Genomic DNA, 15,612 nt, shown 5'->3' with positions numbered 1-15,612 from the left:
GTTGAAAGATAAGGCGTGCATACATATATTTGTAACTAGACATCAAATGACATTCACACTTCACAAAAAATGAAGGGTAATTGCATATATTTTGAGCATTGACGAGGATGGAATGTTTTGATAATCATCCAATTTAACGAACTACATTGGAGGCATTAGCTTGGTTTTCAATAAGATTAGAGCTTGGTCTTGTTTATTAGTAGTGGAATGCATGGGTTGATCTTGTTAACATCTACCATTCATAAACCTCAACTAACACACGGATTATGCCTATTGCTACACAAAAATGCTATTGGAAGGAATGTTTTACATGAAAATGATGGTAAGAAACTCAATGAGGGATTTTGCACAATAGAAAATGGAAGGTGTATGTTGGAATGGGGAGAGAAGATGTAAACACATGTATACAGCAAAGCCAACACTTTTATTAACAAATAATAGAAGCTTAAAATTATAAAAAAATGATAATCAACATATAGGACTCTTAAGAAAAATGCCATTAAGGAGATGAGTAGAATATCCTCTCCATTTTGAATGTAATGTTTATTTCAATAAACAACGAAATGGAAAGTCGTATTCACCAACGATAAGAACTAGGGATACAATTAATAATGTCTCAAATCAACACAACCACTCTTTCTTCTTCTTTTTTCCTTCCATCATAACTGATGTCCTTCCTTTGGGGAACATATCGTAATCACCCATGAACAAGTAAAAACATTTGTGAAACTTGTAGACATTTCCCTTTCCCATCATTTTAGGAACTCATAACGAATCCATCATGGGAGTATTGGACACATCTAAATTCTAAGTTCATCTCACAAGACGGTTTATACGGTGAATTTTCAATCATATGATACCTTGGGTATAAAACAATGTTGCAATGAAGCCAAAATACGCTAAGATCGATGCAAGGTAACGTATTCATGAAGAAAAATGTGACTTCCACATCCAAAAGAATAGATAAATATTAGAAGCATATGTGACACCGTTGTATAAAAAGCTTTTGCAATATAAGGAAACATCGGAGAACATGACGCCATCAAATAGGTATAATGAATCTGCAGTCATATTGAACAAAAATATACGATATAAATTTCTACAAGATTCCGTTTACAAGCTTTTAAGCAGCCGAATCTGAGCTAAGAGATTTGGAGAGTCCATGCAAACTTCCTCCAAAAACTTGTATCGCAAATCTTTCTTTTCCGCATGCACTGGGATGACATGATGTTCATCATAATTAAATAGACCTTGTAGGGAATCCTGCAACCACAAGTAGAATCACTATCTTTTAGTGAACAGTAATCATGCTGATCAACATTCACTCATACAAAAACATTGATACAAATCTGACCTTAGCATTGTCCTACTCCTTAAAAGAGTTGAGTTGAGGCAAAAATTACTATGTTTACAAGACCTACCGAATATCAAGATGTGTTCACATCTGACTACAGAGAAGCCTTCAATAACCAGAGATTCCCCGTAACATTGGGTGAGAATGTGCATTCTTAAGTGTGATATACCACAGGTCAATGATATCAAACCCATTGAAGACCACCCAAGTGAGCAAAGTTCTATCGGGTGGGGTGGGGAGCAACGCAAACACTGTGGGTATCAAACAGGGAGTAGAGATGTTGAAATAGAAAATATGCACTTCAACATGATAAAATATATTGAAAAGTTCCTCCTAAAAGTATTTCCATCAAGCATTTTATATCCATAGCATTCCATTTTGGTGTCTAAGGATAAATTAAAATCACCTCACAAGTACATGTAACATGGTTGAAGTTAAACCACACTTCTTAAGCAACAAAAATCAATGGCCGCACCCCATCAAAAAAATTGGATTGGAAAATGCTACAAATAAAGATGGTTCTCCTTCATTGAAAAAGAGGAAATTCGAGTGTAGGAAACAACAAACCTGAAAATGTGGCCTCCTTGCCAATGCAACCAAAAGATCTTTCGCTAATGTTTTCCTCAAAAGTTGGTTCTGGTCGTCCTCTGCTTTGAAGATAAAAGACGCAACATGAAACTGAGCAAGAGAGAAAGAAACAGAATTCCGGATCTTGGCTCTATCAAGGGCGCCTTTGGACCACGCAGATGCATAACACTTTATTATTTCTTGATTTTCCTGTATTCAAAATCAAATAAGGAACAAATGCCCAGGACAATGCAACATTTACTATAAGAACATTGATATTGTGAGGATTGATTATTCACTTACCTCAAAAGGATATAGGTAAACTGTAGCTTTCCCAGCGCACTGTTCTATTGGGGGTAAAAACTCTAGCATATGCTCAGTTTCTAAAGATTTCCACACCCTCAATCTAAGAGAATCAGGTACGTTCCTTATCAGATAGATTGCAATTTGCCGACCAAAAACTAAATCTCCATATGAAACAGCTGCAAACTGGTTTGTCAGCCGACCTATAAAACTGGTATACCTCTGGTCAACAAGTGTCTCGAAGTCTAGACTAAATGTAGAATGCTTTGCAAGTGTTCTTTCTGCAACATTTAAATAATCAATCGCCTCCATTTCTAAATTCTGATCAGAGATAAAGGGAAGGAAATCCATATATAATTCTTGCAAAGCCCCAATCATGCTTCTCACTGGTTTCTCTAGGAAAATATCATCTGACAAAATAAACACATTTGATAAGGCGTGTATCTTTCTTGCAATGGACACATCCAAACCCACACACAGAGACCCATCACTCAAGGTCTCGAGTCCAAATAGAAGTACTAGGCCATGGCTTATAACTGTCACTACATTCAAATTTTCATCTTTAAATTTACTGTTCTTTATGCCATCTCCACTCTCTTTCGGCATGCAGACATTGCTCAGAAGTGGGCTTAAAAACCAAAAAGAAGGTAAAGGCAGTTTTTGCGTTGCCCATTCTACTGCAAGACTATCCTTGCGCCCAGATGTTGACACGTTACCTTCATGCACAGTGGGTAACACACTTGTTTTCTTCGATACTTTAGCTTCTGCTGTTATATCCTTATCAGAGACTTTCTTTTTCTTTTGAAACCATACATTTCGCACATGTTGACATAGAATATCTCTCATCTCTTCTATATGCAAATTTAAGTCGCTCAAGTAACTATCTATCTGTATCATAGTGTCCACTTCAAGTTTCCTAAGCCATTTTCCAATCAATGCTTTAGTGTTACTGCGAAATAAATCTAATGCAGAGTTATGGAAAATCAGACAATGGCAGATATTTTCAATAAGATCTCTTTGATGAGGTCCTGCCAGTAGAATTGCGCTTAGGCCCACCTTTATTCTCCAAATACTGTCAATTGCAAACATATCAATATCTTCATTCAAAGGAGGCAATTCTTTAGATATCATACTGGGAATCTCTTGGACTGGGAATAATTCAATCAGTTCAAGTAGCAGAACAGAGTCCAGCTGAACTGTAAGCACATAAATTGACCAATAACCTCCACCTTGGCATCCCCAGCCAATTCCAATTCCAGGTGCAGGACCACCTCGTCTGGAAGTATCGAGCATGTTTAGCATGCCCGTTTGTTTTATCAAGCAATCACCCACACATTTTAATAGCTGCATTAGCTCTCTTTTAGCTGACACAGCAAGACCACCTCTCAAAGTTCCTTCTATTTCCAGTGATTCCGCTTCAGATGTATAATCTGGCTCAGGATTTGTCATGTCCATCTTCACTGATATAAAAAGATGATCTACTACTTTCAACAAGCGCACTAGACCATGCAAACAGTCTGTAAAATGTAAAAGCTCCTCACCCAAAAGTTGTTCCTTCCTAGAAAGAAAGCATTTTACAAGTGTATTGCGGCTCAATTCTGAAGATACATTTGTACTAAAGTCCAGCAGATTGCTTTTAACTAATTGCAATGCCAACTTGGGAACAAAAGTTGGCAACCATGCAGGTTTGCATTTTCTATCTTCCAATATTCTTCCACACACAGTCGATAGAAAATGCAGAATGGAAGATAGCATTCTGAAAAGCATAGGAGTTCCTCTATTCTGCTGCTGTAGACTCTGTATGCAAGCCTGAATGAGCTCACTGGAAAGCCAATCTAAGGAATTTTCCACTATTGGAATCGCAAATTTCCATGACCAAACATCCAGCTCAGCTGAAGACGTGTCCCAACTATCCACATTAGCTTCTTCTGTAAGTTCTGATTCACTGGCAACATGAAGAACTGGAAGTGTGTTGGCAAGTGCCTCTAATAATTGAAATGAAGATACAGTGAGAGCACCATGTGCAATGTCTACAGTTCCCTCCACAGAGAGCACCACATTAGGAGTAGAAATCCAATACAACAGAGCTGGATATAGGTCAGAGAAGCACAAGATACCAAGAGAGTATTTTACGCATACTCTCCAAAAGTTTAGCGCTTCAACAAGGTCAATCCATGGACCTTGATGAACATTGTAAATACTCTTTGCAGGACCCAAATTTAATCCTTCACGGGAAAGTCCAAGTTGAGCAGCTTGAAATAAACCTGAATTGAATATCTGAATGCAATTTGACTCGTTGGCTATGCATAATACCTGTAAGGTTAAACAATCAGATACTAATAGAATTTATATATTTCTATTTGCATATTAACCATAAGTCAAAGACCTTCAATAGTTTAATTGCTTTGGCTCGACTTGGCCATGTAAAAGTACCATCCTGGACAAATAGTTGCATAATAGTATCCATCAGCCTTGGGCATTTCATTACCGCATCTGCAGCAGTAGGTGAATGTCTAGCCAAGGCTATTAAGATACTAAACAAGGAATCTTCTGCAGCAAGCAGTCTATCGACCTGCATGATTTCTCAATATACAATAAAAACAACACTAAAGGACATTAGTGTCCTGGCAACAAAAGTCTCATCTATACTACCAAAGAAACAATACCTCCAAGATGTAACGAATTCTCGGAAGGATTCCCATGCGAATAAGCCCAGCTGCGACATCTTGGTTTGCAATTGAAGCATCTTTGTTCACTGATGAATCATCTTCTTCTTTCTCAGACTGACCATTGCTGGAAAAGTTGAACATGTTAGAAGGCTTTACGTTATATTTCCAATAACAGTCTCCAATTAACCCACTCTCTTGGAATGAAGGCTTCTGAAATATAGGAGCAGTAAAAAGATAATCACTGCCTGGCCATAAGCACTACACAAAAACCAGTAGTAGGTGCAGATATTAGAATCAACAATAAATGAAATTCTGTTGAATATTGATAAACACAAGAGATAGTGTATGAAAGAAAATACTTCACACAGATAAAAATATTGCTCATTCACAGGACTGGATAGAAGATATTCAAGTGCTCTAGCGCATGTAACAATAGCAGTAGCATGTGAATCATCCAAAGCTAATCTGTTATCATACAATTTAATTCAGTTGCATCTTCAAATTTCAAAAACTTAACATGCCATAAAGAGAATATTAAATCAGAAACCTTCAGGATATTGACAAACCAAAAGCCCTCATGTTTAGGAATAGTGACCTTAATGTCAAAACCAATTCTGGCTCTGGACCTAGAGCATATGCCCAAACAGCTTGCCAATCAACACTTGATGCCAGTACTTCAATACCTCTTTCACAAGAATTTGACTGAAATGCAATTAATGCTTTCTCCAAAATGTGACTCACAATCCGTAATCCAGCAGATCTTTGAGCTGGAACCTATATATTAGATAGTTCTCTAATCACACAATTGAGGAAGAAAAAGAAACAAAAAGACTGAAACTACACTGAAATATCAATCCACCAAGATTTATAAACAAACAATTCAAATGATACAAAGAACTTGTTCCCCATGAGAACAATCAATGGGGTGTAACAGTTCTGGTACCTCAAAAGTAGAACAAAGACCCTGCTCTGAAAAATAGGTTTACTAGATAATTTACTTTCAAAACTGTATAATTAATCAGAAAACTTAACATGAAACTTATATATACCCATTGGCACCTGCATCTGCAAAGTAGAGTTTTGATCTATAATATAAACTGTGAAATGTATCATTATAATTTCAATTAAATACCACAGTTCATTATAACCTCCCACACCCAGATACTTTATGTAACCCCCAACAATCAAGAAAATGTCATTGAAGAGCATTTTACAGGAAGAAAATCTATATTTTAAAAAGAGAGAATGATTGCTGAGAGCAACATATCCTTTACTTGAAAGGAACTTTAAGTCTACTTAGATCCATGATTAGGCAGACAGATTCTGTGACCATAGACTATGGCTGAAATAAATTCTATTGGATCCCCGAGCTACGAGACTGCATAGGAATGCGAAACAGACAAAAACTCCCAACCACCACGCGCATCTGGGACTTCTCAATTCATTGCAGCTGCAAGAGCATGCCCTATATCACCCATCCGCACCCCTTCAGGGTAACCTTTGCTACCCTTACCCGCTGGCTAGTGGTGTCCATTATACCATAAATGAGGCTTATATGCCCTTCTTTAAATGACCAGCCATACTGTTTATGTCCAGATCATACACTCGTTCACCCTGACATTAAAAAAATCACCCATTATGACTATGATCCTAGGTTACATCCCTTCTTCTACAACATTGACATGAAAATAGTGGCTGTTGTATAGACAATTCAATCATCAGTGGATTAAGTACACGACATTTTGGTGAGCAGCTCTGTGAATATCAACATTTTTTCAATATAGCTTTCACATCATCAACACTATGGACAGATCCAATAAGCATCCTTCAATACTCGTGGGAGAAATCACACAGGTGCATTAAGTTATTGTCTAGTCCCAGCCTAATTCATGTGTAGGAATGAGTAACCTGGGGCTGGATGGTAAAAGTGGATCCGAAGTGTCTGTTAGAGCCCCATCTACTGTTCCTCTATTGCCACCTCTACTGCCATGACTAAACAATAATCACCTTCCACTTTAACTACTCCCCTCCACTTCTCAAGACTCAATAGTGAAGCAGAGACACTTGGCAGGCAGAATACTTTCAGCAGAATGTTTATGATGCTTCTGCCAACCAACTCGAATCCCATTTATGCTTCAAAACGAAAATGCCCATTGAATCCAACAATTTGATGATGCATTCTTTGCAGATTTTGTTACATTGAAAGTGATGTTTTGAACATTTTTTCCAGGATCATAATACAACAGAAACATCATGGAAGTTGTATAATCTTCGCCAAGGCATTTTCTTTTTTGCTATGTGTTTGTGTTTGTGTTTGTGTGCTTGAAACAATTACAACTCAAGCTATTTGTTTGCATAGAGATGGATATTATACCAAGAATAAGAGCACAAATGGAATTAAACAAACAAGTCAGAATGAGTACAGAATGACCCAAAATGATAAATCATGAAAGATTTAAGATTCCAAACCATGCTTCGAACAAGTGCTATTGCTTCCTTAACCGTATATCCATCAGATGTAGGATCCCCCTCGGTGCGCAGAAAGTCACGTTCTGTAGCATTGAGAAGTACTGATTTATCACCGCCTTCGTTTGTCCAATATCCATACAATAGTCAAGTTTTTGAGTTGGTTAGATTTGTCATAGACCATAGCTATGAGTATATAATGAAATTTAGAGAATTAAATAAAGAAAGTCATAAATAATTATTCCATCTTTTCCTATTATAGAACTAAATTGACTTTCCTATGACACTTAGCATAAATGTTAAGCTTTTGATCTGTTAGCCATTAACATAATTATACAATAATTGGGCAAGAACGGTGATACAGAATTTCCCATCGAGAGGAATGTAGACCCACGGTATATGACTTTGGCAAAAATGTTGGTGTTCTTTGTGTACAGTCTGGGATATGTACACTGAACCATACATATATGACTCTAGAAAAAATGGCAGTGTTCCAGAAAAACATTGATGTTAAACTACATTAATTGATGGGGAATAGGAAGAATTAAGCGTCCTCGAGGAATTGTTTTACTAGGATAATGTAAGTAGTCTTAAAAGTCTTTTGTGCAGTTTCCTCTAGGTATCTAACCAAAGTACCTTTTGACTCAAGATTCTATAATAATCAGAAAGAATCTACCTCACAATACATCAGTATCATACACTTTATGTGGAACATCTACTCATTGACTACTAGATTGCACATACGTTCCGATACAAAATAATATCAAATTCTCAACAATTATTAGCGCAATAATTGGTCTGTGATTCGAGCTTAAGACATCAGTATTCAATAGAGACAATGCAATCACACGAGCACAAAGACAATACACAGGGATAGAAAATTAGTGCAGGTACGTAAAAGAGAGGTGATATACCCAAGAAAGTTAGGATCTAAGTTCAATGTATAGAGCTTCAGCTGCAAAAATTATTCTAACACTAAAACTGTTGATCAGACTAGAAACAACATGACGTTCTAACTTCTGATGAAAAGCAGAATGATGAACCTCAACACTTCTCAAACAAATTAAATGGCTGTTCGGTTGTAACAAAGTCACATAAGCCTATTGCAAGTGGATATTGTAACTCTTCACTAGAAAGGGCATTTTCATGACTATATTTTTTTCAGAGTCTAAACATAACCAAAGTGGGAAAAAATAGAGTGATCTGAACTGATATTATTAACTTGTAAAACAAGATAACATGGATCAGCCCCAAAATATCACTTGGTAGGAAGATGGCCCACTATAAGAGGATGGATTCATCATCGGGCTATCTAATATGGACATATATCTATCCTATCCGCAGCACAGTGTGATAGCGCAGCTGTGAACTTCATCACATCAGTTAGAGATTGAGGTAGTCAGATATGCACAAATACCTTTGGAAGAAAGAATTTGCCAATTGTGTCATCAAGGAGTAGAATCTGAAGAACACTATGTTTGCCACTATAGTGTTTTTTATGAAATAAGAGGGAGATACCATCGCCTCTTTAAGCAAGGGTTTGGACCACTACACAAGGTAATGGAATATGAGGACCAACGGTGCTTGGGGATTTTCTTGCTAGAGCTCAAGAAACACAGGGAAAAGTTGTTGAAGGACAACAATACCACCACACAAGCTCATCAACAAAGAATAAACACAACTGTTTTTAGCCCCATCACTCTTACTCATCCTACAAGGCATAACAACGGGGTTACAATAGAATAGATTTGGCAATAGCAATGTGTCATGCATGTAGGCACCAGCCCCATGGACCGCAATCTCACCACCCTTGTCATGGACAGATAAAGGACATTATCTCCCGCCATCAGAGGTCCACCACTCAATTAGAGACCTCTCCATTCTCAATCAACCTATGCTAGAGCTCTATTGAAAATAATTATGATATACTGACTTGTGAATCTTACATGTACCTATAACAAGATTCTTTAGTCTCTTTTTATCCTATTTACTTTTTTTACTTTCCGACTCTCCTGGGGAATTGCAAAGATACCTAAATATTTTAAAGTCATTATATACACACAATGATTTGTCAGTAAACTAAAGTGATGGTGTCTAACACCACTCAAGTATGTATATTAGGATGGAAACCAGAATTGTTATCAGGAGCAGAAAAGGTGGCATATACATGATCCTACATATATGTAGGAGTAACATTAGTTGGGCCCCAATTCTCTTTGAGGAGGCTGTATGTGCTTGACTTTCTCATGGATATACATTCTTGACTGTTGAAAGACAATGAGCACATATAGAGTTCCAAGAACCACAGAAACTTGAGGTTGTTTGATACACTTGTCAGACCGACTCTTCTCGACGTGGTAAAACTTCAAGACACAGAACCTTCACTAATCACATAACTTGAGATATTTGGAGAAACGTAGTCTTGATGATTGCTTGCATGATAAGAAGCAAAGCATTGGTGCCCCAAGAAATAATCCAGGTGGACCCACAGTGAGCGCGCATTATTCTGATCAGTGACCATATCCGATAAATTTTAGAGCCCCTAGAAATAATCCAGATTGACCCACAGTGACCAAGGAGAAGATACTCAAGATTGGCACTTCATAATCTGAACAAATGGTAGAAAATGGAAATTGTCATTATTGGCATTAAGAACTGTTGCAATCATTTGCCATAAACATAAATGCACCAACCCCATTCCAATATAGAAGTCCAATCAAGAACTATTGGTTGAAATGTAAGAACTGTTCCAATCATTTGGTATAAAATAAATGCATCATCCCCGTCCCAATATACCTTGGATTGCTCATACTTGAATTTGACCAAAGTGGAATCAAACTTGGATTCTCAAAATTTGAAAGGTGTGACAATAGATAGGGATATAGCAATTTGTCAGGTGACTCTAACTCTCTACCTATGCAAGTAGAAATCTTAAATTAACTAAAATACTCTGATCCAAGTGATCGTTGTGACACGCCATCAACTTCAATCTCTACACTATTAACATCATCTATCCTAGGACTAGCAAGTTTTTATAAATGGGTTCACTGAATAAAAAATTATTAAATACTGTAATATTCAAAGCGATAGACCATCAGAAATACTCAAATCTGGCGCAGATTATAGAAGATAAAGAGAATGACCTAGTGAAGTGGATACTGTTGTGGAACCATGTCCAATGAAGCTCCCATCAAGGCCGAATTTAAATGACCTTATAGCTTCAACCCTATCTGTCCAAGACATGTTTTTCCAATCAACATAACTTAAATCTGAATGTGTTTGAACAGTTGCTGTATTCCTCTCTGGGGCCACACATTCCGCTATGTTTGCCAGTCCCGACAATATGGAAGTATCTCTACCTGAGTCATCTTGTACTTTTGCAATCCTTGTCTTTCCTATCACCTCACCATGTATATCTTCTTTCTGATTTAACTTTATTATATCAGGCATGGGCAATGACCCTTTTTTAATGGGCATTTCTGAATTGTTTTCCTGACCTTCAGCCTTCGCCTTCCCACGCCTTCTTAACATATCTAATATATCAGGTCGAAACCTCTCTGTTAGTTCCTGTTGTGCTTCAATAATCTGCTTAGCTGTCATGTTTCCCAAGCTCATTTCACTGATCCCATCAATGTCCTCTGTAGATTGAGCAGAATGAATTTTCAGCTTATCTCTGTCAATCGAATACGGTTCCCCATCTGCAGATTGGATAGAATGCATTTGTGCATAGTCTCCCAATTGTAATTCCTTCAAGCTTTCGATCTTTATTTCCAGAATATTTTCCTTTACTTGGGTACCAGAGGTAACTTCCTTTTCAGGGGGCATCGAAATATTGTCACCTATATTCTTATTTCTGCCAGCTTTCCATTTGCTGAAATCAATAGTTTCCTTTTTCTTCCTCACTAATGGTTGTGCTACAAAAGCTGCATTTTCTCCAATTGCATCATCAGTATTCTCTGGACTTTGAGAAACATTGTGTGCTGAAGACGGTGGCAATGGTGCCCAATGCTGTTACACAGGCATCACTGCTTAGCCTTTTTGCCAAATATAGATCAATTCAATATTTTTACACATTGAAACATCAACATGCATGAAGAATTCCAGTTAAAGATAGGGAAAATAAAGCATGAGCTCTGAGTTGACAAGGAAAAAGTGCATCTATGGACGTCTGGCAAGTAAATTGGGTCCAGTAGCACAGAGCCATCCACGTTTAAATGGGCGTATTTATCGCTATCCTTAATAGCGAGACTTCCCTCCTGATCAAGGCGATGTATGTGCACAAGGCATTGCCCTTTAGTGAAAGCTGACTACTTCAACATGCAAATGGTTCTATCTCAAGTCCTAATATTGACCCTTGAGATTTTGTGGCACTCGTCAGAGTGTCTATAACTATGCAGAATAACATATGATTATATATATATATATATATATATATATATATCACACGGTTATGAATCATCTTTGTGAAGAGTTAAAGCAAGAAAAGGTAAGGGGAAACTTACAGGACCTTCAGAGCGATGGCGAGCAATGGGAAATGCAGTAACGCTGGGCTGAGGTGCAGAAACAACGCTCCGACGGGCTTCTGATACAGATGAGAAACCTTTCTCTCGTATTTGACCTAAGAGGGGGAGAGGAGCATAGCCAGATTGGCCTCCTGCTCTTCTTGAGTCATCGTCCTCGCGTTTCTTCTTGCTCTTGTCGGACGACATGAGGACTCGAGGAGCAGAAGCAATGGCGGAAGGAAGGAAGGAGCGAGAAATGGGGGTTTCTGAGAGATCAAATACATAAATAAAGAGATTTCGGAGGTTTTAGCAGCAGAGAAAGCAAAGGAGAAGTAATGTATGTATGTATGTATGTACATATATATATATATATATATATATATTATGTAATGTATGAATGTATGTATGTATATATCATGTAATGTATGAATGTAGCTCGTTTCTATTTGCAACCAAATCATAATTAGGCTTGGTGAGGAAATCCCGGACACGGACGGTGCAGGACACGTTTTGAATGGCGCGTGTGATCTGCACCGTTCGATCTCTATCCACAAAAAGCGCGCGCTGAAAACCTAACCCGGGTCTGACAAGCCTTTGTTACATCTAACCTGGGTCTGACAAGCCTCTGTCACATCTAACCTAGGTCTAACAATCGGATCTGTCACATCTAACCCGGGTTTGACAATTGCCTCTGTCACATCTAACCCGGATCTAACAAGCCTCTATCACACCTAAACCAGGTCTAACCTAACCCGGGTACACAAACCTAACCCGGGTGCATGCACCTAACCCAGGTACCCTATTAAAATTTTTAAAGAGATCATAGTTAAAAAAAGATGCTACGATTACTCAAAAATATCAAGCCTAATTTTTATAATACAAAATTGCACGGTTTTACATATAATAATCACATGATGTAATGTAATAAAAACTATGAGATCAAGGCTCTTGTTCAAAGCATGGCAAGATACACCCACAAATTTTGTAGCAATTTGCATTGGAGTCTCTTGAAGTCAATGTCAAACCATCACAATGCAAACATCGAACCTTCTCAATGTCACATATTGGCAACCGCTTCTTAGCACGACGAGCACCTCTTTGTAGTCTACTAGTGTGTGTTTTGGTCATGTTTGGGGAGCTACCAATAAGTTCTTGTGAAATGTTGGGCATGGCTCCTCTTTTCACACCAATTTGTTGCTTCCAACTTATTGAACCTCCCGATGCCATATTGGTTGTTGTCGATGCACCCATAGATAAGAACAATTCCTTTCGAAAATCTACCATGAGTTGCCGACAACGCTCAAGAGGCGCACTATTCATTGCTCCCCATCCTTGCTCGAGAAGTTGAAGTGCTTCCATAGTTTGATGTGCTTCTAACTTTATTTCTTCCCTTTCGTCAATTTCTAAATTCATCTCGACTTTTGCTTCTTGTGTCGACTCTAGTTCTCTATGTTAAACACCGTCCTCGGCCACAACCGAGGAATAGGATCAACTCTCCGAAAACAGGAAATACAAAGTGCACGAAGACAATAGAGAGAAGAGTACACAGTATGTTTTACGTGGAAAACCCTAAATGGGAAAAACCACGGGAGTGCAAGACTCCAACTATCACTATACGCAGGGATGTACAATGGTGAAGCTACAAGGCAACAACCTTGAGCTCATTGTCTTCGCCACAGGCGGCGGTAATACACAAAGGCAACAACCTCTTCGTCTCTCTCTCTCTCTCTCTCGGTTGCTCTCACTTCGCTCCCTCTAAATGGAAAACAGAAAAATGAGCAACAACAACAAAACTGTTTGCCCTAAGTCATATTTATACACATATGACTTTCGGGCTATTTACAAATATAGCCTCAAGGGCCCTTGGCAAACATATTCACAAATATGTCCCCGCATCCGGATCTCTCTCTCCGGGTACATTCGTCATCCGGCTCCGTAGCCGGGGTCTTCATCATCCGGCTCCGTAGCCGGGGTCTTCATCATCCGGATCCGTAACCGGGTCTTCATCATCCGGATCCGGAACCGGGTCTTCATCATCCGGGTCCGATACCGGGTACTCCTCATTCCCGGACATCCGACCATCCCATCCGGAGGGACCGTAATCCCAACACTCTATCCATTGTGGCATCATCCATTTGCATTTGGGTTGCATGATCTATAAATGGTAATGATCCACATAGTGATGGCATATGTCTCTCAACGATCATCCAAATCGCAAGCAAATGCTTACATTTACTTGCAAAGTCTTGACAATCACAATATGAACATTGGAGTGAGACATTGTACCATACAGTGGGAGTGGTCATGCTCAATATTTGAAACCAATATCAGGTCTCGTCCACAATATGTACCGAGTTGCTATTGGTCACATATCTTTCTAGTATCCTCTCAGCCTCTTTAAGTCTTGACCTTTGATCATTACAATTTGCACGGGGTTGGAATCTACCACTCTCACATATCTCTTGTCGTTGCATGTACCATTCTACCACGGTCCCGCCGATGCAAGTGCCAGAGACACTGTCCCCAATTAAAACATGCACAAGATTGGTAATAGAACGGTTTATTCTTCCCCAATTAATAGAACGTCTGATTCATTGTTTATAGCGTAATATGCACAAACAAAAGTTACTACAATATGCGCAAGAATTTATCAAAAAGTGTGGCTTTGTATTGACACGTAAAATACAATATATTATGGGCAAAATTACATGCCGAAATTTACAATACCTACAAGGCATTCATATTGTCCAAAATTGCAAGACAATTGACTTTAATACCGAGAGTACCTACAAGTTTGTTTACACATGCCATATGGCTTTAACAAATGGACCAATATTACGTCTCTGAGATACAAGTGTGGCTATTACAATAAACCCAATTACAATACTGAGGGGTATAATAAACATGTACAAGCCATGTTCCTTCAATAAATGTGCCTCCAAATCCACTTTCTTGTGAAACCATCGTGGGTTTTCCTGGCACGACTTTGCGACTATGCATACTTGACATTTGATCCCCATTGGATCTCGAACACACTTGAACATTTGGAGGGTGTCAACTCCACCTGATTTCACAATGACAACAATGTATAAGATGCATTACAAAAATACATTTTGTATTGATTAGCCTTATCTAAACCCTTACCTGATGAAGTCCCATCGGCATTTATCACATTTGTCAACTCACAGTGGGTCTGTTGGCTTACGATGTCTACACTTTCTAAAGCCCTTGCCTCATCCATATTGTCTTGTGTCTCCATCCATCTTGAATTGTGGTTTTTTTTCCTCCTTCGTACATAAACCTTGTTGCCATTGCTGAAAATAGAACATCTTCATTAAAACATTCAATGACTATAACATATTTTTTGAATGAATTTGAATAGTACCTGTCCTGATTGGTTCTTCTTTCACCCCAAAATCCATCCATGTCAAGGAATTGTTAGGATTGAGCAGCCATCAATCTAACAATATTATATATTTGAAAGCTGAAAAGCAATTGAAGAATCGTTATGCACCAAGGGAGTTGTGTGTTTTCATAATACTCACTTTCCATCCATCTACAATGCTATCATGCGAAGGATGAAATGCTAGAAATGCCCATTTTCTTACTTAAAAAAACAAAAAAAGGATTTGCTTATGCTCGAAAACTTAAAATGGGGACATCCAACCAACATTTATTAATGTTTCTCCTCTATCTCGTCTTTTGGTTAATGAATATATACTATAGTTTTTACACAATGACATAATCTTGT

The 15,612-nt window shown here is 38.2% G+C and overlaps 2 protein-coding genes across 3 annotated transcripts; both read right to left on the bottom strand.

Moving 5' to 3' along the window:
• Nucleotides 1-907: 907 nt before the first annotated feature.
• IYO (RPAP1-like, carboxy-terminal protein) lies at nucleotides 908-12,111 on the bottom strand. 2 transcript variants are annotated; one of them, XM_087333583.1, is made up of 10 exons: nucleotides 11,862-12,111; nucleotides 10,503-11,367; nucleotides 7,363-7,478; nucleotides 5,489-5,667; nucleotides 5,253-5,358; nucleotides 4,891-5,151; nucleotides 4,611-4,796; nucleotides 2,225-4,537; nucleotides 1,922-2,131; nucleotides 908-1,263 (listed from the first exon to the last, which is right to left on the bottom strand). In XM_087333583.1, the coding sequence occupies exons 1-10, from the start codon at nucleotides 12,066-12,068 to the stop codon at nucleotides 1,114-1,116; spliced, it is 4,593 nt and encodes a 1,530-aa protein (XP_087189709.1). In that variant the 5' UTR covers nucleotides 12,069-12,111; the 3' UTR covers nucleotides 908-1,113. The 2 variants fall into 2 exon arrangements, with proteins under 2 accessions (XP_087189709.1, XP_087189711.1); XM_087333585.1 differs by having other exon boundaries at nucleotides 7,363-7,445.
• Nucleotides 12,112-14,659: 2,548 nt separating this feature from the next.
• On the bottom strand, nucleotides 14,660-15,362 carry LOC147853044 (uncharacterized). Its single transcript, XM_087333348.1, has 3 exons — nucleotides 15,247-15,362; nucleotides 15,006-15,175; nucleotides 14,660-14,925 (listed from the first exon to the last, which is right to left on the bottom strand). The coding sequence occupies exons 1-3, from the start codon at nucleotides 15,285-15,287 to the stop codon at nucleotides 14,660-14,662; spliced, it is 477 nt and encodes a 158-aa protein (XP_087189474.1). The 5' UTR covers nucleotides 15,288-15,362.
• Nucleotides 15,363-15,612: the final 250 nt, after the last annotated feature.

This window comes from Azolla caroliniana, unplaced genomic scaffold, assembly GCF_043228905.1.
Source record: "Azolla caroliniana isolate FFs.n. ecotype wild unplaced genomic scaffold, voAzoCaro1.0.p SCAF_17, whole genome shotgun sequence".
Lineage (NCBI taxonomy): Eukaryota > Viridiplantae > Streptophyta > Polypodiopsida > Salviniales > Salviniaceae > Azolla > Azolla caroliniana.
This window is presented reverse-complemented; position numbering and strand designations above follow the sequence as displayed.